General features: G+C 43.6%; 2 protein-coding genes across 3 annotated transcripts; one reads left to right on the top strand and one right to left on the bottom strand.

Moving 5' to 3' along the window:
* Positions 1-70: 70 nt before the first annotated feature.
* Positions 71-27,486, bottom strand: lhfpl7 (LHFPL tetraspan subfamily member 7). Of its 2 annotated transcripts, XR_010000285.1 has the most exons (4): positions 27,099-27,483; positions 23,425-23,563; positions 2,786-4,255; positions 71-1,844 (listed from the first exon to the last, which is right to left on the bottom strand). XR_010000285.1 is itself a non-coding variant. In XM_062960385.1 (3 exons), the coding sequence occupies exons 1-3, from the start codon at positions 27,366-27,368 to the stop codon at positions 4,029-4,031; spliced, it is 636 nt and encodes a 211-aa protein (XP_062816455.1). In that variant the 5' UTR covers positions 27,369-27,486; the 3' UTR covers positions 71-4,028. The 2 variants fall into 2 exon arrangements, 1 of the variants encoding a protein (XP_062816455.1); XM_062960385.1 differs by having other exon boundaries at positions 71-4,255; positions 27,099-27,486.
* LOC100554969 (sodium/potassium-transporting ATPase subunit alpha-2-like) lies at positions 8,803-13,192 on the top strand. The gene has a single exon (XM_062960374.1). It carries the CDS (start codon positions 9,574-9,576, stop codon positions 12,601-12,603), a length of 3,030 nt encoding a protein of 1,009 aa, XP_062816444.1. The 5' UTR covers positions 8,803-9,573; the 3' UTR covers positions 12,604-13,192.
* Positions 27,487-27,913: the final 427 nt, after the last annotated feature.

The following is a 27,913-nucleotide window of genomic DNA, read 5'->3' as shown; positions in this document are numbered from 1 at the left end:
CATACACGAGATGGCAGCCGGCATGCAAGCTTTTCCCTGATATGACACAAATAGCAAGAGCGAAACTCAATCAACAGCAAGGAATTGCTTTATTATAACACAGTGTTGGCAAGTCATAAAAGTCACACTTCAAACCATGGAAAGCATTTCCTTCCACAAGTCAAATACAAAGGACATTGGGGAGTTAGTTGTCTAAAAAAAGGGGCCACTTTGACAAAAAATACAGGGAAAAACCACAGTCATGGAAAACACAACTTTTTTGTTACATGTAAAATCTTTATATAGATATTTAAATATATATATTATATATATATAGTTTTAGAATAAAAATTGGATCTGAATCGGTCATTCGTGTCGCCTTTCGCAGAAGAAGGGAGAAAGGACATTTTCAGTCAAATCTGTGAATAATCAAATCCACAGAAGTCGAAAACGCAAATGTGGAGGAGGGACAAGTGCACAGCCAATCTCCTCCGAGAACCACAAGAAATCCAACATTTTTTGTTTTGAACCTGCATAGCCATGTATTTAAGGAACTGTCGAACCTAAAGCAACAGTTCCTAGAGTTTTCAAATTACAAAATGGAAGCATTGTTCAAGCATTTCCCCAGAGACACCTCAGAAACAAATGGCGACAGTAACCAGTTTTGGAGGGGAAAAGTGGATAGTCCATTCAAGTTCTAGAAATCAGGTTTAAAGAAAAAAGCACACATATACAAAATACAGAGTTGATTTTCTGTTTTTTTTTTTTACAACAAGACGGTACACCATTTTCACTGCGTTATGAACATTTAATATTTAATAGCCATTGTTTGCTGCTGCAAATGGTTCATCCTGATTTGAAAAGGCACAGGCTAGTTAGGACAGAAAAGATGGCAGCCCACCCTAACCCTGCATTTCTCTTACTTTCTTATTACAAATTTTGCACGGTAAAATTGGTTTGATCGAGCAATGAGAGATAAAGACACATCGGACTTTAAATGGGATGAGCATCACTCAAGGGGAAAAACCATGTCTAGAAAATTTGTTTGTTTTATGGGAGATGCAGTCCAGTAATATCTCAGGCGCAATTTATTGCCCTTGATGTAGACACTGAAATGTGGCAGGATTCCATAAAACACAAAAGAATCTTACTAAGAATGGAAATTATATTAATTTGATTTATACTTTTTAAGTCTCACTAGAATTTTTTCACTTTTGAGTCAATAGATGTCAATCAAAACTCAGTATCTTCCAAAATTTGGCACTTCCCCAAACTTCACAAGTATAAAAAATAAAATAGTTTAGGAATCCATGTATTATTATTATTATTATTATTATTATTATTATTATTATTATTATTATTATTATTTCCACAGGAGATATCTATTATAGCAGGGGGCACAACGCCTGAAAATTCACTTGCCTCCTGCCAGTCTTTATGACTACTTTATTTGAAGGGGGGGGGGGACCATGCAAATTAACATTCTGGAAGCCCAAGAAAACATGATTCTCCTTTAATGTTTTGGCTTGAGCCAAAACGCATGTGTTCTTTCCCTAAAATTGGGAACAAACTGGTTATTTCTGATATTTAAAAACTCCAAACAAATCCATATTCATCAGGGATGTGGCTTGTGGCAAACATGGTGGTTGAATGTCAATCCCTGAGTGAGGACTGTCTGTACAATATTGTGAAGGACTTATAGGACAAACACGCTTACCAAAATTGCATATACAAGGCCAAACTGTACCCTTAAAAAAGGCATGGGTCCAGTGAACACACACATAAAACTGTTTACTAATTTGCCTACCATTTCTTTTCTTGGTGGATGGAAGGAGCCAAGTTAAAGTCTGGAGAAACTCCAGGCCCTGAAAGGAAAGTTGGAAAAGTGAGAAGTAAATGAAGCGGGTCTATCCATCCCTTCTTAGTCTGAGAAATGACCAAAAAAGAAGCAAATGTAAAAATGCAAAAATCAAAGAGTTATTGCTCAAAGAAACCACATCAACAAAACTTGTATTCTTACTTGTGGCTCACATTCCAGTTTTCAACAATGAAAGAATTATGGTCAACTGGAGACTATTTTTGGAGATGGGAATGGGTTCGTTTTCCAAACCATTTCACAAGGAGATCTCTGGAGTGTTGATATTTCTCACCAACTTTGCTAGTGGAGTGATATGGGATTCTTAGCCAGCGAACGGAAGCACAGATAACATATAAGGATCTGAAGGTACTCCAGGGGCCATCTAGGCCAAGCCCATCCCTACTGAGAAACACTACAGAGAATTGTAGAGGGCATTTGTCAGGCAAACTCTGACACATGTCTATTCCAACCCACAAATCGCCCCATTTCACTTCGAAATTATCACAGTGGCAATGCGATAATGATGAGAATGGCCCTTGTTGTTGTGGGCCTTCAAGTCATTTCCAACTCATGGCGACCTTATCATGGGCTTCCTGAAGTATGTGACTGGACCAGTGAGTGGAGATTCGAACTTTAGTCTCCATGGTTGTAATCTGTTTCTATGAGTATGAATCGCATTGGTTTTTTTTTTTTCCTGATTGCATACTGTTTTCAGACGGGTTGCATACTGACCCATCACACTCAAATACTATGATTTTTACCTTCAGAAAATACTCCGCTTTGACTCATCACACCACGGAAGGATGTCTCCTCCAATCTGTTCAGAAAACTCTCTACATCCCTCCATGACCCTTTAAAAAATCTCATATTGTGTAGCCTCGAAGTCTTGAACTACCACTCTTGCGAGATTTGAAAGCATTCTCACATCTGCATAGTAAATGCATTTACCTGATTGCTACCTTTTGGTGTGAAATAAAGAGTACTGCAGAATTGAATCAGGATTACTGAGGAATTTAATCTTATCAGATTTCTAAATGATAAGATTGATTCATTCGATATGGCTCCTTTACTGCATCCTTCGGTTTCATGAAGCTGAACTCAAGGCGATGCAGAGGCGACGGCAGCTTCTGACAATGCCACTTCTCCTCCTGAGAAGGCATAATAGTTATTGACTAATAGGAAGAAATTGCACAGATTCTAGTTAAAATCTTTTAAAAAAATAGAATGAGGTAAAGTGGCAATTCCCGATTTCCTTTTATGGTCCTTCGACATCCCAAACAGAAATGGTGGCTGCTTCCATCACAAACAGTCCAAGGGCAAGAGACTTTTCCCCCTAGACACACCACTGAATTTGAAGTCTAATAGTTGCTGACGGGATCCATACTGATTTCTTGATCACACAAAAAAACAGCACTTCAGCGATGGAAAACTTTGTATGATTTTAAATGCAAGGATTAGAATCATGTATAAAAATACTCTGGTTCTGCGACATTTTGCAGACAGATTACTGACGGGATGTGGCAAACGTCGTGTAATGGAACCCATTGGAAATCGTTCCCAAATTGTATCAGAAATGGAGTATTTCCTATTGTGATGAGGTCCCAGTACTCAAACCACACTCATGGAAAACAAGGCTCACTCGGAGACCTCCCTGGTCCACATTCGGGACACCTGTATGAAACCACACTTGGAAATATGCCCCATCACTTTTCAATCATCTGATTCACCACATGAATTCAGCAATAAAATTAAACTAAATTCAAATGACCACAGTAGAAAAAAGGTCTTTCTCTGTTCGGGATTGGCATGCACAAATAAAAGGCCAAAAAGGAAGAGACCCCTTCCTCAGTGAATAACGTGTTGTCCTTCCACTATTTAATCTTATCACTCACACAATTAAAAACTTCAAAAAAAAAGGCCCAGAAGTGAAGTCAAGAAGATACAAAAGTGAATCCAGGTTTTAAAAAGGTTTTCAAGAGAAAAAAGACACATACATAAAGAAGAAACTGGGAGGTAGACAGATATTTCCAGGATAAAAACCCAGATCTCTTATCTTTCTCTTGAGGCATCCAATCCGCCAGATTTGTTTCCCGCCGATCGGGAATGCTTGTGTTTTTCAAGCGTATGGCGAACATGCGTCAACGCAATTCGGGAACGTCGGAATCCTTGGTGGAAAAGGGCTGAAAAAATACTATAAAATGGTGGGTATCGGGGTGGGGGAGGCCTGCTCCTTGGGGGTGTATTTGGCGAAGAAGGGCAGGAAGACGGAGAGCATGACGCCCACAATGGCCAGCATGTACCCCCAGCCGATCTGGCAGTCACCCGCGTAGTAGACACCCGCGTTTCCGCAGCGCTTCCTCACAGCTGCAGAAGCCAAGCCAAAAGGGTAGACCAAGAGCCCAAACGCCATGATGGACACTGGAGGAGAAAAGACGGGGGAAAGGGAGACAAGAAGAGATAAGCGTTAGTCTCAAAGTACTTCATCAGACACGTCGCAGGAAGCACCGAGGATCCTCTCTGTAACAAAGTGTATCATCCCCTTCCGTTTAAAAAGACATCCTTTCATTTTATGGATCTCATCAGACACGTTATATTTTCCAGCCTTTCCCATTCTGAACCATCACATGAGTGAGTGTAATCCCCATCCACTCTGACAGATCCCAGGCCATGTGTTTTTAAGAACTTTCTCCCGTTCCCAGATCTCAGAAGATGATTTATTCCCGTTCCCTCCCATTTATTTTTATTTATTTATTTACAGCATTTATATTCGGCCCTTCTCACCCCGAAGGGGACTCAGGGCGGATCACATTACACATATAGGCAAACATTCAATGCCTTTTAACATAGAACAAAGACAAGACAAACATAGGCTCCGAGCGGGCCTCAAATTCATGACCTCCTGGTCAGAGTGATTCATTGCAGCTGGTTGCAGCTGGCTTGCTCTTCAGCCTGCGCCACAGCCCGGCCCAACATTTCTCAACATTTCTAATACAGTTCAATGACAAAACACCACAGACGACAGCCAGAAAGGACTCTTTGTGTTGTGTGAAGGGCTTCATGTATAATGGTAATAAATAAGTGGCCAGTTGGGGCACAGTTGTGGTTTGACACACATGGAGGATAAATGGAAACTATTTCTGCAGCAGGGAGATACCATTTCCTCCACTTTCCTTTCCATTTTTTCCCTTTCATTCTACATCAACAATCAACCTTCACGTCCTGTTTGGAAGAAATGTGGCAAATGTCCCCTAAGAGGAGGCATTTGGGAACAAAATGTGACCCTAAAAAGCCACTAAAAGCATATCTCAAAGTGTGTGAGCGTCTGGTCTTTTCACAGGATGAGATGTACTGGAGTGAAACTCTTTTCTTGACAATTACTTCTTTGCCTTAAGACGTCCCTTTTTAAGGACCCAGGAGGGACGTCCACCCAAACATCAAATGCTCCTGTCTAGAGATTTTAGTCCCACAATCAACTCCAACAAACTCAGGTTGGCTTATCAACATGAGCATTGTACAAGAATCTTTCCTCAAACAAGGGATCATCCCCTTCTCTGAGCAGAGTGGTGAAAGGCAAGAGCTCAGCCCATCATTATGAACCATAGACTTATACATATGGTGAGTGAACATGTTGCTGTCGACATTAATATCAGATGAGGGGGAAAAATGAACTCATCCAGTACAACTGTAGGAACAATGCCGTGACGCAGAGTATCCAATAAACCATCCAAGTGTGGTGTTTTCAGAGACACCGCTAAGAACAGCTGTCAATGTCAACATAGCAAAGAAGAAGGAGTGCCCTGTCCCAAGAGAAACGGATCCCATTCCTTTGCATGGGGCAAAACCTAAATCCGAGAGCTGGAATATGGACATATAAGGTTCACCTTTCTTGAGGTGCCTTCGATCCCCCCAACGTCCGTTTCCCTGTGTTCATTTCCTTTAAATCACCTTAAGAGACTTTCCCTGGAGTACTTTGCCACCCAGGATAAGAAAAATCTGCATCAGCAGGAAGATGGTTTATGGCTCAGGCCACCGGCATCAATTTCCCAGAGAAGGTCACCTTATATTCTCTGCTGCTTTCTAATCTTCCTGGCGCCGAGGGCGACAATTCCTGCACTGACTTCTGTTTCCCAAACCGTACAGCATCCAACTGTTTCCATTTGACACATCCTTTTCACTGAGATGATTTACGACCTGGCTATAAAACAACTTACCATTTTCTGCTGAAACCGGACAGAACCGTTTAGTCTTGGATTAAGATGTTGGTTGAGAGATCATAGAATCATAGAATAGTAGAGTTGGAAAAGACCACATGGGCCATCTAGTCCAACCCCCTGCTAAGAAGCAGGAAATCGCATTCAAAGCACCCCCGACAGATGGCCATCCAGCCTCTGCTTAAAAGCCTCCAAGGAAGGAGCCTCCACCACGGCCCCGGGGAGAGAGTTCCACTGTCGAACAGCTCTCACAGTGAGGAAGTTCTTCCTGATGTTCAGGTGGAATCTCCTTTCCTGTAGTTTGAAGCCATTGTTCCGTGTCCTAGTCTGCAGGGCAGCAGAAAACAAGCTTGCTCCCTCCTCCCTATGACTTCCCTTCACATATTTGTACATGGCTATCATGTCTCCTCTCAGCCTTCTCTTCTGCAGGCTAAACATGCCCAGCTCTTTAAGCCGCTCCTCATAGGGCTTGTTCTCCAGACCCTTAATCATTTTAGTTGCCCTCCTCTGGACGCTTTCCAGCTTGTCAACATCTCCCTTCAACTGTGGTGCCCAAAATTGGACACAGTATTCCAGGTGTGGTCTGACCAAGGCAGAATAGAGGGGGAGCATAACTTCCCTGGATCTAGACGCTATTCCCCTATTGATGCAGGCCAGAATCCCATTGGCTTTTTTAGCAGCCGCATCACATTGTTGGCTCATGTTTAACTTGTTGTCCACGAGGACTCCAAGGTCTTTTTCGCACACACTGCTGTCAAGCCAGGCGTCCCCCATTCTGTATCTTTGATTTCCATTTTTTCTGCCGAAGTGAAGTATCTTGCATTTGTCCCTGTTGAACTTCATTTTGTTAGTTTTGGCCCATCTCTCTAGTCTGTCAAGATCGTTTTGAATTCTGCTCCTGTCTTCTGGAGTGTTAGCTATCCCTCCCAGTTTGGTGTCGTCTGCAAACTTGATGATATGTAATTGCAGGACAAACTCTATATCCACGGGACTAGTACCTACGGTTTCATCCATCTGACAAAATAGATCCTCGCTAGGCATCCTTTATGTCCCAGGTTGGATGCTCTGCAGTGGCCAAAGCAAGGTATTGATGAGGCATGGGCCACTGCTACAAAGCAGAGCTACTGCTGCATTTCGAGCAAGAGCTTCTAGGTGGCACCAGACGCCAGGATTTGACTTACCGCTTCATCAAGGCAATGCTACCAAGTCAGCACTGCCCATGAAGCACAAATGCAAGGAGAAATGGACTTCCCCTTCCAAAAGAAAAGGAAGAGAGAGGAGGGATGGAGTCTAGGCCTTGGATGGAGAATATCTAGGAATCTCCATTGCCTTTAACCATTCTTTTTCGTAGCCACAGCGATGGATGGAGAGAGAGGTTAAGAGCGATATATAAATAGATAGACAGGTAGGCAGGGAGATAGATGGATTGAATGAGAAAAATGAAGAAAAAGGGATTAATAGACAGACAGCAAGGTAAGAAGGAATACCGAATGATAGAGATGAAGAGATAGATGGATAGAATAGGCAGACAGGTAGATAAATAGATAGATGAAGAAACAGACAGACAGAGAGAGAGATGAAGAGAGAGGGAGCTGATATGGACAGGCAGACAAAGAGATAGACAGATGAGAGATGAGCAATTCCGTTGGGCAATTTTTTAAAAAAGTTAACTTCAGCACCATGGATAGATCCCAAATTGCTTGGAAGGAATGAATTTTAGGAGAGAGTGGATTTTTGCCATTTTGCTTGAATGAACTATGAAGGTGGATTGGGAGATGTCCTTTCCTCTGGGCATTAGAAAATTGCTGAATCAATTCCACAATAAGAGAAGGACAAACCCGAGCGAAGCAGGAGACGTGTCCTGCTCATGAAAGCCAAACTCAGCCCGATTTTAATCCAAAACATCGCAATTGCTATAGTTCTGGGGTGCATTTTTTCACACTCTACAGGGAAATCCATAGAGACCAGATAATAGCCGCTCAGATTTGCGAGATGAGGCATCCATCTTTCCTCTTGACCCTGATGCTACACTCATTCAACTGGCCTTAATGTCCCTTGAATCCCCAGACAGACGGCGGAGAAAACAAAAAAGGTTACAGACTGAGAGATATGATAGTTTTTCTTCCATGGGTATTTTAATTGCATACTTTTCTATTACACTTTAGCAGCTTGAATTTTTTGTCGAGTTGAATGAAATGAAAACTTCTATAATCCCTTGTAGGGCCTAAAGGCACCAGATCCCATTTGATGTTGGAAACTAAATTAGTACTTGCATGGGAGACTGTCAGTGAATACTATGCATTGTAGGTAATATTTCTATATTTTATATACGTAAAGATAAAGGTTTTCCCCTGACATTAAGTCTAGTCATGTCTGACTCTGTGGATTGGTGCTCATCTCCATTTCTAAGCTGGCGTTGTCCATAGACACCTCCAAGGTCATGTGGCTGGCATGACGGCATGGATCGCCGCTACCTTCTTGTCAGAGTAGTAACTATTGATCTAATGACATTTGCATGTTTTCGAACTGCTGGGTTGGCAGAAGCTGAGGCTGTGGGAGCTCACCCTGCTCCCTGGATTTGAAATATAGTAATAAAAGCCAATGTTTGTTTGTATGTATGTTTGTGGGTATGTATATGAGCGGTGGAGTATGTGAGTGGCAGGTTTGGTTCCCACTTTCACAGATCACTGCAACCCCCACAAACAAGAGATCTGAACCAAATGGCACACAGCCCCCCCCCCATGATCCACCTTACGTCCTGGTGCAATTTGGGGGATAATGGACCACGGATGATGGGATTTGCAGTACCTTCACCCACATCCAAACTACTGCTAACCCTATCAGCCATGGAGCTGCATCAATTTCTCATGGGTCCATTCATAACATCCATTTTTTTCAAACAACACTGGGTACCCAGGCTATATAAAAAAACTGACAAAAACTGCCTTGAGTATAAGAAAAACCTGGTCCTCCAGCACTTTTGGAGGAAGTTGATCCCAGAGTTGCCCTGGAGGACCTAGAAATTGTACAAAAAATAGTATTATTCTAATAACTGACTGTAATCTCCCTATTATCAAGGAAAAATCATATATTTGCACGGAAGTGGCGGGGCCTCAGGTTCTAGGGCAATACCTCCATTTGTTGCCATCAGAGGTGGGCTGAGTCTTGGTTGCTAAGAGACAAGACCCATTAGGTTTCCTGGGAGCTGTGATTTCAGTTGCTGGGGGCGTGGCCTCAGTTACTAAGGGGAGGAGTCTCAGATACTAGAAGACAAACATTTGGTTGGTTGCTAGGGCCTTGGTCTTCAGTCTTCTCAAGGTGGTCAGTGAGGAGGGTCTCTTAACAGGCAACGTGGCCTGTTGTCCCAACTCTTGTCCAACTTTGGGGGGTGGGAGGTCCCTTTGGGGGGGCATCCTGCTCCCCTTCATTGCTCCTCCTGATTCCTCTTCCATTAGACTGCCCCGCCCACCCTTCTGTACCCCTAGATATCATTAAGAGGTCCCGAGGAAAGGGACCACTGCCATTATGGGGAAGAAGAAACCCCCTCCGAAGAAAGGCAAGAAGAAAAAGGGGGAAGACCTGGATGATCTGAAGAAGGAAGTGGACATCGATGACCACAAGCTCTCCTTGGAAGAACTCACCCAGAAGTATAAGACTGACCTGAGCACAGGCCTTACTACAACCCAAGCGGCAGAAATTTTGGCCCGGGATGGCCCCAACGCCCTGACGCCGCCCCCGACCACGCCAGAGTGGGTCAAATTCTGTCGCCAGCTCTTTGGGGGCTTCAGCATCCTGCTGTGGATCGGGGCCGTCCTCTGCTTCATTGCCTATGGCATCCAGGAACTCATGGAGAGCCACGCGCAAATGGACCACCTCTACCTGGGTATTGTATTGACATCGGTGGTGGTGATCACAGGCTTCTTCTCCTATTACCAGGAGGCCAAAAGCTCCCAGATCATGGAGTCTTTCAAGCACATGGTACCACAGAAAGCCCTGGTCATCCGGGACGGCAAGAGGACGCAGATCAATGCGGAGGAAGTGGTGGTGGGGGACTTGGTGGAGATCAAAGGAGGAGACCGGATCCCCGCCGATTTGCGGATTGTCTCGGCCAGCGGCTGCAAGGTGGACAATTCCTCCCTCACGGGTGAATCAGAGCCGCAGAGCCGAAGTGCAGATTACACCCATGACAACCCACTGGAAACGCGCAATATTTGTTTCTTCTCAACCAACTGTGTGGAAGGAACTGCTCGAGGCGTCGTGATCTTAACGGGAGATGATACCGTGATGGGACGCATTGCTTCCTTAGCGTCCGGCCTGGAGGAAGGATCCACCCCCATTGCCCGAGAGATTGAACACTTCATCCATATCATCACCTCTGTGGCTGTTTTCCTGGGAGTTACCTTCTTCATCCTGGCCATTATACTCGGTTACCGCTGGCTGGAAGCAGTTGTCTTCTTGATCGGCATAATCGTGGCAAACGTCCCCGAAGGGCTCTTGCCCACTGTCACTGTCTGCCTGGCCCTCACAGCCAAGCGCATGGCCTTAAAGAATTGCCTGGTGAAGAACCTGGAGGCAGTGGAGACGCTGGGCTCCACCTCCACCATCTGCTCAGACAAGACCGGAACCTTGACCCAGAACCGTATGACTGTTGCTCATATGTGGTATGACAATGAGATCTTTGCTGCTGACACCACTGAGCAACAAGCAGGGGCAGTGATGATGAAACGCTCACCCACTTGGTTGGCCCTCACCCGTATCGCCGGGCTCTGCAACCGGGCTGACTTCAAGCCTGGGCAGGAGGACGTCCCTGTTGCCAAGAGGGAAACTACTGGGGACGCATCTGAGTCAGCACTCCTGAAAAGCGTAGAGCTCTCCTACGGGTCTGTGGCGACCATGCGGGAGCAGAACCCTAAAGTAGTGGAGATTCCTTTCAACTCCACCAACAAATACCAGCTGTCCATCCATGAAGCCGAGGATAAACCCAAAGGCCACATCCTGGTGATGAAAGGGGCTCCCGAGAGGATCCTTGATGTATGTTCCACCATCATGATTAATGGGAAGGAAGTCAACTTGGACAAAACAATGCATCAGGCCTTTCAGAATGCTTATCATGAGCTGGGAGGGCTGGGCGAGAGGGTGCTGGGTTTCTGCCAGAGCTACCTCCCTGAGAAGCAATTTCCCCGAGCCTTCAAATTTGACGTGGAGAAAGTCAACTTCCCCATCAACAAACTCTGCTTTGTTGGGCTCATCTCCATGATCGACCCGCCTCGGGCAGCTGTGCCAGACGCCGTCGGGAAATGCCGAAGTGCCGGGATCAAGGTGATCATGGTGACTGGGGATCATCCGATCACCGCCAAAGCCATTGCCAAGGGAGTGGGCATCATCTCTGAGGGGACTGAGACGGTAGAGGACATTGCTGAACGACTCAACATCCCCGTCTCTGAGGTGAACCCAAGAGAAGCCAAGGCCTGTGTGATTCATGGAAGCGACCTCAAAGATATGACCTCTGAAGAATTGGATGACGTCCTGAGGAACCACAGCGAGATTGTCTTTGCCCGCACTTCCCCGCAACAGAAACTCATTATTGTGGAAGGGTGCCAGCGGCAGGGAGCCATTGTGGCCGTGACGGGTGATGGAGTGAACGACTCTCCCGCGCTCAAGAAGGCCGACATCGGCATCGCCATGGGCATCGCTGGCTCCGATGTCTCCAAACAAGCTGCAGACATGATCCTGCTCGATGACAACTTTGCCTCCATCGTGACAGGCGTGGAGGAAGGCCGGCTGATCTTTGACAACCTCAAGAAGTCCATCGCCTACACCTTGACCAGCAACATCCCAGAGATCTCCCCTTTCCTGATGTTTATCATCTTGAGCATCCCATTGCCTCTGGGAACCATTGCCATCCTGTGCATTGACCTGGGGTCTGACATGGTGCCCGCCATCTCCCTGGCCTACGAGAAGGCGGAGAGTGACATCATGAAGAGGCAACCACGCAACTCCAAGACAGACAAGCTAGTGAATGAACGCCTCATCAGCAAGTCGTACGGGCAGGTCGGCATGATGCAAGCCATTGCCGGCTTCTTCACTTACTTCATGATCATGGCTGAATACGGGTTCTTCCCCACCACCTTGTTAGGGATCCGCCTGGATTGGGACGACCAATCCAAGAATGACTTGGAGGACAGCTATGGCCAGCAGTGGACTTACGAGCAGCGGAAAGTGATCGAATACACCTGCCACACCGCCTTCTTCTGCAGCATTGTGGTTGTGCAATGGATGGACCTGATCACCTGCAAGACCCGGAAGCTTTCTGTCTTCCAGCAGGGCATGAATAACAAGATCCTGATCTTCGGCATCATTCAGGAAACCACCCTGGCGGTCTTCCTGTCATACTGCCCCGGCATGGAGGTTGCCTTGCGCATGTACCCGCTCCAGCTCATGTGGTGGATTTACCCCATGCCATTCAGCCTGCTGATTTTCGTCTATGACGAAATCCGGAAGCTTATTATCCGCAGACATCCTGGTGGTTGGTTTGACAGGGAGACCTACTACTGATCTGACGACTTTGCTGATTTTAAAGATGTTCTAGTGGTGTGTTACCTTTGGGCGGAATGGTGTCAAAATTATTCCTATAAGAAATAAAACAGCTCTTTAATTCAATGAAATAATCTAAGATGTATTTTTCTTCCCTGTCTTTCCACGATTCTTTTTGACTGCATTGATCGACTGACAAAAGGGCAAGTAAAACCCCAAGAAATAGGGCAAACTGTCACCAAAGGATTCTCACAACAAATAATATAATTGAAGAAAACAATGGCCAAAGAATACTTTACACACTTCATGAGGTCACCATATATCAACAGGTGTCTTTAATTATAGGCACCAATAAAAGCAACTTTCACTAAATGTATAAGAAACAACTTTTGGCCACACAAGGTGGAAGTTTTGTGTAGTTTTAGTAACTTTAACAAACTCCAGTCCAAAAATACAGAGAGGACAGGGAAAGGGAATAAGCAATTTCTCAGAGCTCAGCAACTATTAATATACTGTGAAATCCATTTTATACTCCTCTCCCTGGCTTCTCAAAATCTTGGTTTGCACTAGATTGATGCACCGAAAGAGAAAATAAGCTGTAGATGGAAGAAACGGAGAAAGGAGGGAGAAGGCCAAAGAAGCTAATAAGAAAAAGGGGGTCTCCAGGGAGAAGGCATTCCCAGTAATTAACTTCCTTTGAATGTACTGTTTTCAAACCAACTCGATTATATCAACAGACCCAAGTGATGACCCTCTCCAGACATCTCCACTGGTTTATTGATTTTCTGCTGTATTAGGAAGCTCCGACAGGCAATTGCTTTCCATTTCAGCATGGAGGGCGGAAAGGAGCCACTGAAACTCGCCTGCCATATTATGTCTGCCACAGCATAGCTTGGTTTGCTTCAATTTGCAAGGGACAGTTCCCAGTTAACCCTCTGCCTTATCAACTTCTAAAGAGTCCCATTTTCTATAGTCTCCTCAGCCTTTGCGCTTGTCTTCTTCCAGTGGCTGCAAACTGAGTTCAATGTCATTTGTACTGGAAACGGCAGGAGGAGATGTTCTCTTAGGTCAGGGATCCTCAAACTATGGCCTGCGGGACAGATATAGCCCACCAAGGACATTTATCCAGCCCGTCACCAACCCTTTTGCATTATTTATTTATTATTTATTAGCGACATTTATATCCCACCCTTCTCACCCTGAAGGGGATTCAGGGCGGTTTACAAGTATATATACATACAATATATTATACTACTATATTGCAATATTATTAGTAATATTGCATGTACAGTAGAGTCTCACTTATCCAACATAAACGGGCCGGCAGAATGTTGGATAAGTGAATATGTTGGATAATAAGGAGGCATTAAGGAGAAGCCTGTTAAACACCAAATTAGGTTATGATTTTACAAATTAAGCACCAAAACATCATGTTATACAACAAATTTGGCAGAAAAAGTAGTTCAATAGGCAGTAATGCCACGTAGTAATTACTGTATTTACCAATTTAGCACCAAAATATCACGATGTATTGAAAACATTGACTACAAAAATGCGTTGGATAATCCAGAACGTTGGATAAGCAAGTGTTGGATAAGTGAGACTCTACTGTAATATAAATATACAATTATAATAGTTCTGCAGCTGGAAGACTACACATTTTGTTCAGAGAGAACGGGATAGGAGGAATAGAGAAGAACGGAGGGTGGGGGGAGACCTTTCTATCTCTCACAACCGCCCTGCTTTTGTGTGCCTCCCTCCCAGGCAAACATCTCGACTGCGTTTTCACATTTAATCTCATTCGGATGATAATTTTGAAGGCGCTGCATGCAAAACGCTGCCGTCTGCGGAGTGGCCGGAAAATAAAAATGGGATTTGAAAGTAGGGATCATTCTTTGGGTAGTTTCTACACTCTGAAATGAATATGAATGCTATGCTGTAAATGCTATGAAATCATGTACCAGTAGTTTGACAAGGCCTTGCTGATGCCTCACCAAACTACAAATCCCTGCATCCCATGAAGCAAATCTAATGCACACCATCATTTTGGCGAGGTCATTTAGCCCCCAAAGATGAGCATTAGATTCGAGTAGATAGAGTCATATTTCGCTTCTCCGCCTGGAATTTTGGAGGCAGAAGGGGAAAGGAACCATCGACAGCTTGCTGCTTGTTCTCCTCCTCCTTGCCTTTCCATTCCTTCATCTGTGCCTTTTGACTCGGCACCTCTGAAAGAAGCGCATTTATAGACACCAGTGGCTAAGAAACTGAGAAAGATGTCTGGAGGGCTCTCATCTCCCAAGTTTTTCTTTGCCGTCGGCCCGATTTTGGCAACGACAGGTGGCTGGGTTCGGGTTTTATTGCCATCGCTTTTCTAACAAGGCCCAAAGAGAGAGAACTTTGCCAAATGGCTTGGATCCAATGCTGCTTAGTTTCTTTCACGCAGGCCCTCGAGGTTTTGCATTTTTGGTCTCCAGCTGCGATTTGAAGATATTTTGCAAAGACTTGAAAGGCGTATACCGTAAACAGCCTTTGAAAACCCAAGGTGTGTTGGGTTCAAGAGAAACCCAGATACAAATGGAAGTGGCTCCAAATGAAGGGCTTCCCTTATCCGCTTATTTCTCAAGTGTTTGGGATTCCAATCTCCTCCGCCATCCAGTGAATGCTGATGCCGCTAAAATGTCTTTCAGAAATTATATTTATATCCCGCTTTCCTCTCATCTGTGAGGCTTGGAACCAAACTAGTGGGATATAATCTGACAAAACCAACCCAAAACAGGAACCCTCCCAAGCATTTGTTGAAAACCCCGCTGGGAAATTGGTTTGATGGGTCAAAAGGAAGGTTGGCCCCATTGCAAAAGCCACTGTGAATGCTGAACATTTTCCTGCAGCTACTTAGCAGCATTTAATGGCCATCTGTGCTTTTCGGCATTGCTCTCCCATCCAAAAACAACCACCTTTCCCCCCGAATTCCCACTTTTTAAAATGGGAGCTATAGGAAGATACTTCCCTCCGTAGCCGCCTATGAAATCTGTGCACACTTTCGGCCTCTTTGGTTTCCCAGATGAAAGCTGTCAATACATCAAAGCCTCGATATTAATGTACGGCGAGTAATTATCTGAAGGCAAACGCTGCACAGACGCCGGGGAGGATCAAATGCATTGGCGGTGCCACGTTTTGAAACGCTCTCACGCCAATTAGCAGCAGACCTACCCAAGGTTTGATCTGGGAAGGGCGCTGCTGGCTTGCACAAACATGCTGCTGCAAAAGCACACAGAGAAGAAAGGACGGAGACCCACCGATTACGGATCCCAACAAATGGACAGCCGGCCAGCTGGCTCCTAGGAAACAGAGCCACACAACAGGCCACAGAAAGGCCACGGCTGGCTAAGCGGATGCCCTTCCCATTGCTGAAACCCAGAGCCTGGAAGCCAATCCATCCTAGCAAAATGAGCTAGCAAACCTGTCAGGGATCATGGCAATCTTTGAGTAAGCAAACATACGAGGTCTCCTGGAAAACTGATATGGGAATCCTAGCAAGTTGAGTTAGCAAACCTATCAGGGATCCTAGTAAACTGAATTAAGCAAATGTAAGAGAAATCCTAAGATTTGGGAATCCTAGGAAGTTAGCAAATTTATCAGAGATCCTAGAAAATATAGTTAGCAAACCTATCAGGGATCCTAGTAAACTGAATTAAGTAAACGCAAGAGGGATCCTGGAAAACTGATTTGGAAATCCTAGCAAGTTGAGTTAGCAAACCTATCAGGGATCCTAACAAGATGAGTTAGCAGACATAATATAAATCTTACTGAACTTAGCACACTTATCTGGGATACTAGCAAATTGAGTGAGCAGACGTATAAGGGATCCTAGCAAACTGGTATGGGAATCCTAGCAAGTTGAGTTAGCAAACTTATCTGGGATCCTAGTAAACTAAGTTAAGCAAAAATAAGAGGGATCCTAGAAAACTGATTTGGGAATTCTAGCAAGTGAGCAAACCTATCAGGGATCCAAGTAAACTGAGTTAGCAAACACATGAGGGATCCTGGAAAGCTGATATGAGAATCCTGGAAAGTTGAGTGAGCAAACCTATCTGGGGTCCTAGCAAGTTGAATTAGCAAACCTAATACAAATCCTACTGAACTTAGTTAGCACACTTTTCTGGGATCCTAACAAATGCATGAGCAAACATATCAGGGATCCTAGAAAATTAAATTAACTAACCTATCAGGGTCCCAGCAAACTGAGCTAGCATAACTATTAGGAATCCTCGCAAACTGAGTGAGCAAAGCTACCTGGGATCCTAGCAAACTGAATGAAATGGGAAATTATTCCTTACTGAGGACCTACCTTTCTCCTTGTAGGGAAAAGGTGACACTCTTCAATAATAATAATAACAACAACAAGAACAACAACTTCCAGAATGCCCTAGCTGGCCATTTTTTGAACCGTTCAATTTATTGTTGCCATTGGATGAGCCGCTTTGGCCATCACTTTGTGGAAAAGCGGAGTACAAATGCACAAAGAGAAGGAAGCGGTGGCAAAGAAATGTGCATTATCAGCACGAAAAGTGGGTCATTCCAATGTGGGAAAGACAATGGAACAGGGGTCCCGCCTAGATGTACATTACAAGGAAGATATTGCCTTTCCCCAAAAAGATTTGGGTCGAAAGAGCCCCGGAGCATTTCTAGTTTCAACCCAGACAGTCCTTTGTGGCCCGGACCCCAAGGAAAAGGGAGGAGGAGGAGGAAACCAAGCCAGCAACATATGCGTCTTCTTAAAGGCAGAGAAGTGGGTCAGAATTTCCATCTCAATGAGCATCATCTCCCAGAGGAGGTGCCAGTCGTCTCCTTTCTGGATAGATTCCCAAAGGATGGTGGTGTCTTTCCAAAGTCCCTGAAAAGTTGAAGTTTCCTCCACGAAATCCTTGGACAAGGGAAGAAGACTCAGAGGCAAAACCGGGATGGATGGATATAGGTAGATGAAAGAGAGAGAGAAAAGAGAAGAGAAGAGATAGGTAGGTATGTGGAAAGAGAGAGAGAGAGAGAGAGAGAGAGAGAGAGAGAGAAATAGCTAGCGATTGAAGAAGAAGAAGCTATCTAGCTAGATGGATGGATAGATATATGAAAGAGAAAATAAAAGAGAGATAGGTATAGATATACAGTAGATGAGACAGAGAAAAGACAGGGGAGGGAGAGAGGTAGGTAGAGATAGATAGATAGATAGATAGATAGATAGATAGATAGATAGATAGATAGATAGATAGATGAGAGGAGAGAGAGATAGGTAGGTAGAGATAGAGGAAACGATAGATAGATGATAGATAGGAGAGAGAAGAGAGGGACAGGTAGAGATAGAAAAATAGATAGATGAAGAGATAGAAGGGAGAGAGAAGAAGAGAGATACAGTAGAGTCTCACTTATACAAGCTAAACGGGCTGGCAGAAGCTTGGATAAGCGAATATCTTGGATAATAAGGAGAGATTAAGAAAAAGCCTATTAAACATCAAAATAGGTTATGATTTTACAAATTAAACACCAAAACTTCATGTTATACAACAAATTTGACAGAAAAAGTTGTTCACTACACATTAATGCTATGTAGTAATTACTGTATTTACGAATTTAGCACCAAAATATAATGATATATTGAAAACATTGTCTACAAAAATGGCTTGGATTATCCAGAAGCTTGGATAAGCGAGGATTGGATAAGTGAGACTCTACTGTATATAGCTATAGATGAAGAGATATCTAGATGGATGAAGACAGAGAGATAGATTGATAGATAGATGGAGATAGATGGATGAAGATAGATAGATAAATGGATGAAGTGATAGATAGATAGATAGATAGATAGATAGATAGATAGATAGATAGATAGATAGATAGATAGATAGATGTTTTCAAACTGCTAGGTTGGCAGTAGCTCACTCCGCTCCCCAGATTTGAACCTCTGACTTTTCGGTCTGCAAGTTCAGTAGCTCAGTGGTTTAACCCGCTGCGCCACCGGTGGCTCCCTGAAAAACTGAGGGCAATTTGGAGATAGAACGGCAAAATGCAGGCATATAAAGAACAATAAAGACGGAAGCCAGATTCGGAAAGAAAGACTCCCAGTGCCATTTCATTCCCTTCAAGAACCTTATTAAACTAATGGCCTCTTATTAATATGATGGATTCAAGATGGCCAAGGAAGGAGAGATTGAAGCAATGGCCTGAAGAAAAGAAGGGGAAAGAGAAAAGGAGAACATAATTCCCTCCTTTCCTTCCTTCTTTTGCGGTTGAAACATGATGTGCACTGGTTCCGGGTTAAAATGTAAAGTCCGGGTGTACTGCTGAAAGAAAACTAATCTGTTTATTAATTTATTGATCTGGAAATCTATTTGGACCTATCTCGGCCTCAGAGGGGGTCAGAGATAAACATGGGACATAACAACAACAACATTTGTTTACCTGCAACTATGGTTCTTCGAGTGATAATAATAAGATGAACAGCAACAATAATCTCTGCCAAGCAAACTCTACAATGAGTTTGACCCAGGGTCATTTCCATAAAGTATGAATAATAATAACCATTATATATATATATATACACACACACACACACACACACACACAATAACAACATGCAAGGCTGGCAATAAGAATGTGTGTGGAGGAAGTAAGAATATCAAGGATTTTCAAGAACGAAATACCTCCCAAGCCTATTTTGGGAATTTTGTAGCGTTACGGTACAGAAGAAACCTTTGATACAATCTGGAGAGACATATAGCGATGCTTGGGGCTCAAAAATACAGAGCATCCCTGTATAATAAAAAAGACAAGCGTGCTTTTGGCGGGGGGGCTCGAATGATAATCACAGAGATGGGCACAGATGGGCTTGGAAATCCGGATCCTATTAGGCTCATTTTGGGGGGTGGATTTATCTCCCGGAATGGGATTATTAGATCCATTTCTCATTCCACCCAAACCCCACAGCCAGCCCTTTCCAATAAGAGCGTAATGAACGACGCCTGGAGGGTGAAGGCAGGCCAAGCGATAATTCATTTAGCCGTTCTCCTCCACTTCCCTTATTTTCTCTTAATAGGATCGTCGGTAAGTCAGCAGAAGGACAGCGCTTTGGGGTTTCGGGTCTCTGCATCCCAAACAGATGTATTTCCCATTGTCAAGGCTCCGTCCTTGGGGACACTGGATGCAGAACAGTCACGATGGGTCTCGACCAGGAGAGAAAAGTGGGGTATGAATCCATATATACATTCACTCCTCAGTGCTGAAGAGAGAGTAGACCATCTCAGTGCTGGAGAAGGGAGGACGTAGACCTTCTCAGTGCTGGAGAAGGGAGAAAGTAGACCTTTTCAGTGCTGAAGAGAGTAGATCATCTCAGTGCTGGAGATGGGAGGACGTAGACCTTCTCAGTGCTGGAGAGAGAGTAGACCATCTCAGTGCTGGAGAAGGGAGAAAGTAGACCTTCTCAGTGCTGAAGAGGGAGCAGACCATCTCAGTGCTGGAGAAGGGAGGACATAGACCTTCTCAGTGCTGGAGAAGGGAGAAAGTAGACCTTTTCAGTGCCGAAGAGAGAGCAGACCCTCTCAGTGCTGGAGAAGGAAGGATGTAGATCTTCTCAGTGCTGAAGATAGAGTAGATCATCTCAGTGCTGGAGAAGGGAGGACATAGACCTTCCTCAGTGCTGGAGATGGGAGGACGTAGACCTTCTCAGTGCTGAAGAGAGAATAGACCATCTGAGTGCTGGAGAAGGGAGGACGTAAACCTTCTCAGTGCTGAAGAGGGAGTAGACCATCTCAGTGCTGGAGAAGGGAGGACGTAAACCTTTTCAGTGCTGAAGAGAGAATAGACCATCTCAGTGCTGGAGAAGGAAGGGCGTAGACCTTCCCAGAGTTGGAGAAGGGAGAATGTAGATCTTCTGAAGTGGAAAAGAGAAAAAGTCGACATTCCCAGTGTTGGAGAAGGGAGGAAGTCAACCTTCAATGCTGAAGAAATGAGAAAGTAGACCATCTCAGTGCTGGAGAAGGGAGGATATAGACCTTGCCAGTGCTGGAGAAGGGAGAAAGTAGATGGACAGCAATCCCAGTGATACTCAGGTAGTGCTGAGTACATACGCTAGTATCATCGTTGTCATTGTCGTCAGTGTCCAAGGGCTTAATGAACGGAGATGTGCACTCACTGTCTGGAAGGTTGTCCAGAGAAGGTAAAGGTCTGGGAACGACAAATGCCTGCCGTGCCCTTTCACGTTGTAAACGTGAACAACTGTTGTGGATTTTGTCCGATGGGACGGAACGACATTCCAGCCCACCTCCTCGGTTGCAGGGTTTCTCCTCTCCTTCAAAGGCCATAACTCAAGGTATTAAACGCCTGGACGGAATTAGCCATCTGCTACCGGTCTTGGAGGGAGATTCAATAAAATCAAAACAGAGGAAGAGGGGCATAGAAAAAGAGGGAGGGAGAAGGCCCTGGCTCTCATTGAATCATAAGTCACCAGTGAAGTAATTACATTTTTTTATATCCCTATCAGGAGGCAACCGGGTTTGTCGGTTTTATTGGCTTCCCGGCTCCAGCGGATGCTCTGCCAAGGTCAAGGGGAATGGGGCGCAGGGACGACTTATGTGTTTATCTCGTCATCCGTGGAGCAAAGCCAGAAAGCTGGCCAAGGTTTGAGCCTCTCTGCATGTATGCATGTGTGTATCACTATAATATATCTATACATACTGGCTCAAACCTTGGCAAGCGATAATATCAGTCTCTCTATCTAGGGCGGTAATTCTCACCCTCCCTAATGCCACAACTGCTTAATACAGTTCCTTATGTTGTGGTGACCCCCAACCATAAAATTATTTTCGTTGCTACTTCGTAACTGTAATTTTGCTACTGTTATGAATCGTAATGTAAAGATCTGATATCCTCCACTGGACCAAATTTGGCACAAATACCCGATATGCTCAAATCTGAATACTGGTAGGGTTGAGGGGATATTGATTTTGCCATTTGGGAGTTGTAGTTCCTGGAATTTATAGTTCGCCTACAATTAAACTCCACCTTGAACCCCACACAGAACTCCCATGTCCAATGGAAAATACTGGAGGGACTTGGGAGGAATTGACAGTGATTTAGGGGAGATGTAGTTCACCTACCTCCGGAGAACACTGTGAATTAATATATTTTTTCTGGTGGTCTTTGGCAACCCCTCTGACACCTTCACGACCTCCCAGTCAGGCATTGCGTGGCAAAATCAACATCTTAACACCATTCATGGAAAGACACTAGACATCTCTAAAAGGGGACCTTTTCAAGATACATTACAATTTCCGCCATACAACAGAACACCCCCACCAACCCATTCTAAAGCATTAAATAGATGAAGTACAATGGAGCCCATCACATCATCTTTTGAGCCCAGAAATCACTATGAAACAGGAGAAAACGGTGGAAAACACGTGGCGTAGGATCCGTCAGATTCGCCCACATTTAATCGATTTGGTGGCGAGGAATAATGAGCGTTCTTATGGACGGTCGGTCTCCTATAAAGCAGTGATGTCCTGGTAGTCTCCCAAAATCCAGCTGCATCATCCTTGCACGGTATTATTATTATCATTATTAATTATATTCATTAGAAATTGCGCCAACTCAGGAGATCGGTATTTTGTTTTTGCTTGATCCCAATCTTTCGAAAATGCGCTTTTCCTGCCTTTTCTTTTCTCCTTTTTAGTAATTCATATAAACAAAACATTGGACAATAAGTACCATAACATGACACCTGAAAGAAGGACAATTCCCCACATTTCTTGGTTTGTGAAAGTGATGCTTTCGATTGTTATGAAATACTGTTACTATCCCAGGAGACAGAAGAAGACCTACAATTATGTGTCCTTCCTATTGTAAAGTTCTCCCTTTCCAATGAATGGCAGATAAATCAGTTACGCCGCAAAATGGGCCGAGAATGGCACTCGTTCGTGCAATAAATCCAAAGAAAAGGCGAGAAACGAGTCCTGAGAAATGATATGATTTGCATTCTAAGGTAACGGGAATGTGACACTTTCCAACGTTCCTCATGGGGTGAGGTCCTAGATACGAAGGTTGAATGAAAAGTAATGCCTCCACCTTTGTTAATTGGGTTTGGATGGGAATATTTTAATAAATCAAAGACAGAAATAATCCTTGTGCTCTTTAACTACCACTATTCACTTTTCCACATCATCACCAGACAATTGGATACATTTCTGCCAATGACGAACAAGTTTTCTGAAGCCGTCACGGAAGAAGTCGACACTGTTTCCGCAACCAGCGTCTCACAGTTCTCTCAACGTCCTCATCAGAAGCATAATGATGTCCCCGCAGATCTTCTTTCATCATTGGGAAGAGATGGATTCTCTGATGAATCTCCTTCGGGGTGACACCTTCTGCTGTCAAGAATTCAGTGACTGCACATTGCTTAAATCACATTGACCAACCATTTGCGCAGAGTTCCATACTTCGCACTTTAACAACACAACCGTTCAATGCTAAGGCTTCCCTGTCTGCGCAGGGTTCCATACTTCGCACTTTAACACAACCGTTCAATGCTAAGGCTTCCCTGTCTGCGCAGGGTTCCATACTTCACACTTTAACAACACAACCGTTCAATGCCAAGGCTTCCCGCCAAATGGAACTGTAGAGGAGAGTCTACTGAACAAGCCAGTACCTGATGCATACCAGGACTGCCATCTGTTGAGGAGTTACCAAGGTGGAGGCATTACATTTCATTCAACCCTCGTACACCCATCACTAGAGTTGGCCATATTGGAGCTTGGGGGAACCAATGAGTATTGTTTCTCACAACAACGCTCCACTTACCTGCTGCCATCTGGATGTAAGCGGCCAAGGTGCAGACCCGCCTCTCGCACTGGCCGCCGGGGAGGAAGAGGACGGCGACGGCGAGGAGGGCACTGACCGCCAAGAGCAGGCAGCCTCCGCCGCACAAGACGGCACTCGTCTGGAAAGAGAGGAGGACAAGAAGGTGAGACTCACACCCAAAAACATAGAGGAACGTTCAGAGTACAATGTGTTATACACATAGCCAGAATAATTGGGTTGCTGTGAGTTTTCCAGGCTGTATTCTCTGTATTTCCAGAAGCATTCTCTCCTGACGTTTCGCCCACATCTATGGCAGGCATACTCACAGGTTGTGAGGTCTGTTGGAAACTAGGCAAGTGGGGTTTATATATCTGGAAGAATGTCCAGGGTGGGAGAAAGAACTCTTGTCTGTTAGAGGTAAGTATGAATGTTGCCAATGGCTACCTTGATTAGCTTTGAATGGTGTTACAGCTTCAAAGTCTGGCTGATTCCTTTGATGGGAGGTGTTAGCTGGCCCTGATTATTTCCTGTCTGGAATTCCCCTGTTTTCTGAGTGTTGTTCTTTATTTACTGTCCTGATTCTAGAGTTCTTTTAATGCTGGGAGCCAAACAGTATCATGCTCTCCATATATATGTATATACAGTAGAGTCTCACTTGTCCAAGCTAAACGGGCCGGCAGAAGCTTGGATAAGCAAATATCTTGGATAATAAGGAGGGATTAAGGAAAAGCCTATTAAACATCAAATTAGGTTATGATTTTACAAATTAAGCACCAAAACATCATGTTATACAACAAATTTGACAGAAAAAGTAGTTCAGTACGCAGGAATGTTATGTTGTAATTACTGTATTTACAAATTTAGCACCAAAATATCACGATATATTGAAAACATTGACAACAAAAATGGCTTGGATAATCCAGAACCTTGGATAAGCAAGGCTTGGATAAGTGAGACAATATCGAAGAGATAAACAAACACTATAAAGGTTCAAAACATAAAAAGAGATGTGTATATTTAGAGCATCTTGCAAAGGCCACAGAAATAGTCAGGCCTCTCTGAGTATAGAGCTATCTTCCTTCTATGTTTTGAACCTTTATAGTGTTTGTTTATCTCTTCGATATTGTCTAGTATAGACATTTGTGTGTATTTATCGTTGGATAAGTGAGACTCTACTATATGTGTATGTACGTATAATGCTAAAAATAGAAATAGGTTGTTAGGGGTTTACTAAAAAAGGACGGAACGGCCGCCAGCTTGTCTGCAGCATCCAGTACAAATCCCTGCTTTCAAAACACATGCGTAACCCCTACACTTTTGGGTAAAAAACAGGAAGGCCAAATTATAGTTCTCCCTGCGATCTGTCTCTGACCTTTTTGGAGAATCCAGACAAAGAAGGGAAGGGAACACAGGAAACCGACGGAGGGAAAGGGACACGAAATAGATTCATAAGAAAATATGGACCAAGAAAGGGAAGCAAAGACTTGAAGCCAAACAATGCGATGACAACAACAACAGTAGTGATCTTTCTGGAAATCTCTAGGCCCTCTCTCAGCTATTTCTCTCTTCCTATCTATCAATCTCTTCCTATCTATCTGTCTGTCTGACTGTCTATCTATCACAGAATCCCAGAGGGCAGAAAGGGGTTGGGCTGGATGGCCTTTAGAGGTCCCTTCCAACCAAGAAGATCACAACACAGGCAACCAAAAGTTCTCCAAGAGAGTGGAATCTCTCTGATCTCAAACCCACATGCCCCGAATTGCTCACAAAATATTTTATTTTAGAAGCTTTGCCCAAAGCAGCCGGTCCTCATGACACGCAGCAGACCGCCAACACACGGCTCACAAGGTTGGGAAGAATCACAGGACAAAGATGGAAGGCCCCAGGGCATCTCGCATGTGTTCGGCATTGAAACCGCCTTGGATGAGTGACACCCACATCAGTGTGGGGACAAAACATGCATAATCATCATCATTATTTTTAATATCCTGGGAATTATAGTAACAAAGAAAGGAACTGTGCAGACTGTTAACAACAACAACAACTTCTTATATTATCCTGGGAGGTATAGTAACAAAAAAAACTATGCAGAGTACAAATTATTATTATATAATTATGATGATGATGATAATAATTTGTACTAAATCCATCTATATGATGATAATAATAATAATAGTAATAATAATAATAATAATAATATGTTGTTGTTAACCCCACTTGCCTACTTTCCAGCAGACCTCACAACCTCTGTGGATGCCTGCCATAGGTGTGGGTGAAACGTCAGGAGAGAATGCTTCTGGGACATGGCCAGACAGCCCGGAAAATTCACAGCAACCCAATAATAATAATAATAATAATAATAATAATAATAATAATAATAATAATAATTTCTACTAGAAGATACATCTATCTATCTAATGATGATGATGATGATAATATTGACAAGAAAATACACTATATATAATTATGATCAAAATTATTTCGACTAGAAGAACACATCTATATTGATGATGATGATGATACTTTCAACTAGAAGATACATTTATATATATATATATATATATATATATATATATATATATATATATAGTTTCTACTAGAAGGCACATCTATATACCATGATGATAATTTCGAATATATATATATATATATATATATATATATATATATATATATATAATGACAATTTCTACTGGAAGATATATCTATATAATAATAATTTCGACTAGAAAATAATTTTGACTAGAAGATACATGTATACATATAGATGATGATGATAATAATAATTTCGACTAGAAGATACATCTATATATATTGATGATAATAATAATTTCGACTAGAAGATTCATCCATATATGATGATGATGGTGGTGATAATATTGATGATGATGATAATTTAGACTAGAAGATACGTCTATATATATTGATGATAATAATAATTTTGACTAGAAGATTCATCCATATATGATGATGGTGGTGGTCATGATAATATTAATGATGATGATTATGATAATTTCAACCAGAAGATACGTCTATTTCTACTAGAAAATAATGATAATTTCGGCTAGAAGATACGTCTATATATATTGAGGATGATTGTAATAATTTCTCCTAGAAAATAATGATAATTTCGGCTAGAAGATACGTCTATATATATTGAAGATGACAGTAATGATTTCTACTAGAAAATAATAATTTTGACTAGATTGTATATACTAATGATAATAATTTCGACTAGAAGATACGTCTATATATATTGAGGATGATAGTCATAATTTCTACTAGAAAATAATAATTTGGACTAGATTATATATATTAATGATAATAATTTCGACTAGAAGATACGTCTATATATATTGAGGATGACAGTAATAATTTCTACTAGAAAATAATAATTTGGACTAGATTATATATATTAATGATAATAATAATTTCAACTAGAAGACATATATAATGGTGATGATAATGTCTACCGCAAGACACACCTGTGTACAATGATGGTGATGATGTCTGACAATGTTTCCTAATCCCTACATGAATGCCATGTTCCTATTTGGACATTTTTGGTCTTGGCCGTAATAATAAATACGTATGTGTGTATGTGATGATGATGATGATGGGGATGATGGGGATGATCCTGCCTGCAGTATGCGGAGGAGGGTCTGGCTCCTCACCTGCCAGGAGCTGGAGGGGATGTGTGCGAAGCTGCCCAGGGCACTGAAGGCGTCTCCGGCTGCTGCTTCTTCTTCCGGGCAGGGGGCTCCAAGGGTCCCGATGGCACTTGGGGGGCAGCGCCAGAGCAGCCCAAAGCTGACCCCTTCCTGATGGTGCCCGTCCCGTACAATCCAGGCCGGGGAGAGGAAGCCCAGGCTGCAGGCGGCCAGCAGGCAGCAGGAGAGCAGCACCCAGAAGACCCCCACGCCGCCCCCTCCGCCAGGCAGCATCCTATTCAGCGGGGGGCCGACAGGGCCATGGGGCCCCCACAGGGAGGGCAAGAGGCCCCCAACATAAGCACACCACACAGCCCTGGTCCTTGGAGGGGATGCTCCTGCCTGCCTGCCTGCCTGCCTTCTCCTCCTCTGCCTCCTGCTCTCTGTCTTTCTCTTTCTCCTCCTCCTCCTGGGCGGCTCCTCCTCTGCATGGATCCTGCCTCCAACATCTGCCAGGGAAGGGGAGAGAGGCACCGCCCGATCCCTCCCGGCAGAGGGCCACCCAGGCTCTGCAGCATCATCAGCATATGGCTATAGCTGGAAGGGCCATCCAGTCCAAGCTCCAGGGAGGAAATCTACAAAATGGGAAAAGAAGAATCATAGCATCAGAGGATCCTACAGTTGGAAGGGAACCCAAAAGGCCATCCAGTCCAAGCTCCAAGAAGGAAATCTAAATACGACTACTACTACTACCACTACTACTAATAGTAATATTGTAATAGAATAATAATAATAATAATAATAATAATAATAATGGAACGATAGGATCCTACAGTTGG

This window comes from Anolis carolinensis, unplaced genomic scaffold (genome assembly GCF_035594765.1).
Source record: "Anolis carolinensis isolate JA03-04 unplaced genomic scaffold, rAnoCar3.1.pri scaffold_7, whole genome shotgun sequence".
In the NCBI taxonomy this organism is placed as follows: Eukaryota; Metazoa; Chordata; class Lepidosauria; order Squamata; family Dactyloidae; genus Anolis; species Anolis carolinensis.
Note: the sequence above shows the minus strand (reverse complement) of the source record. Positions and strands in the feature narration are given on the sequence as shown.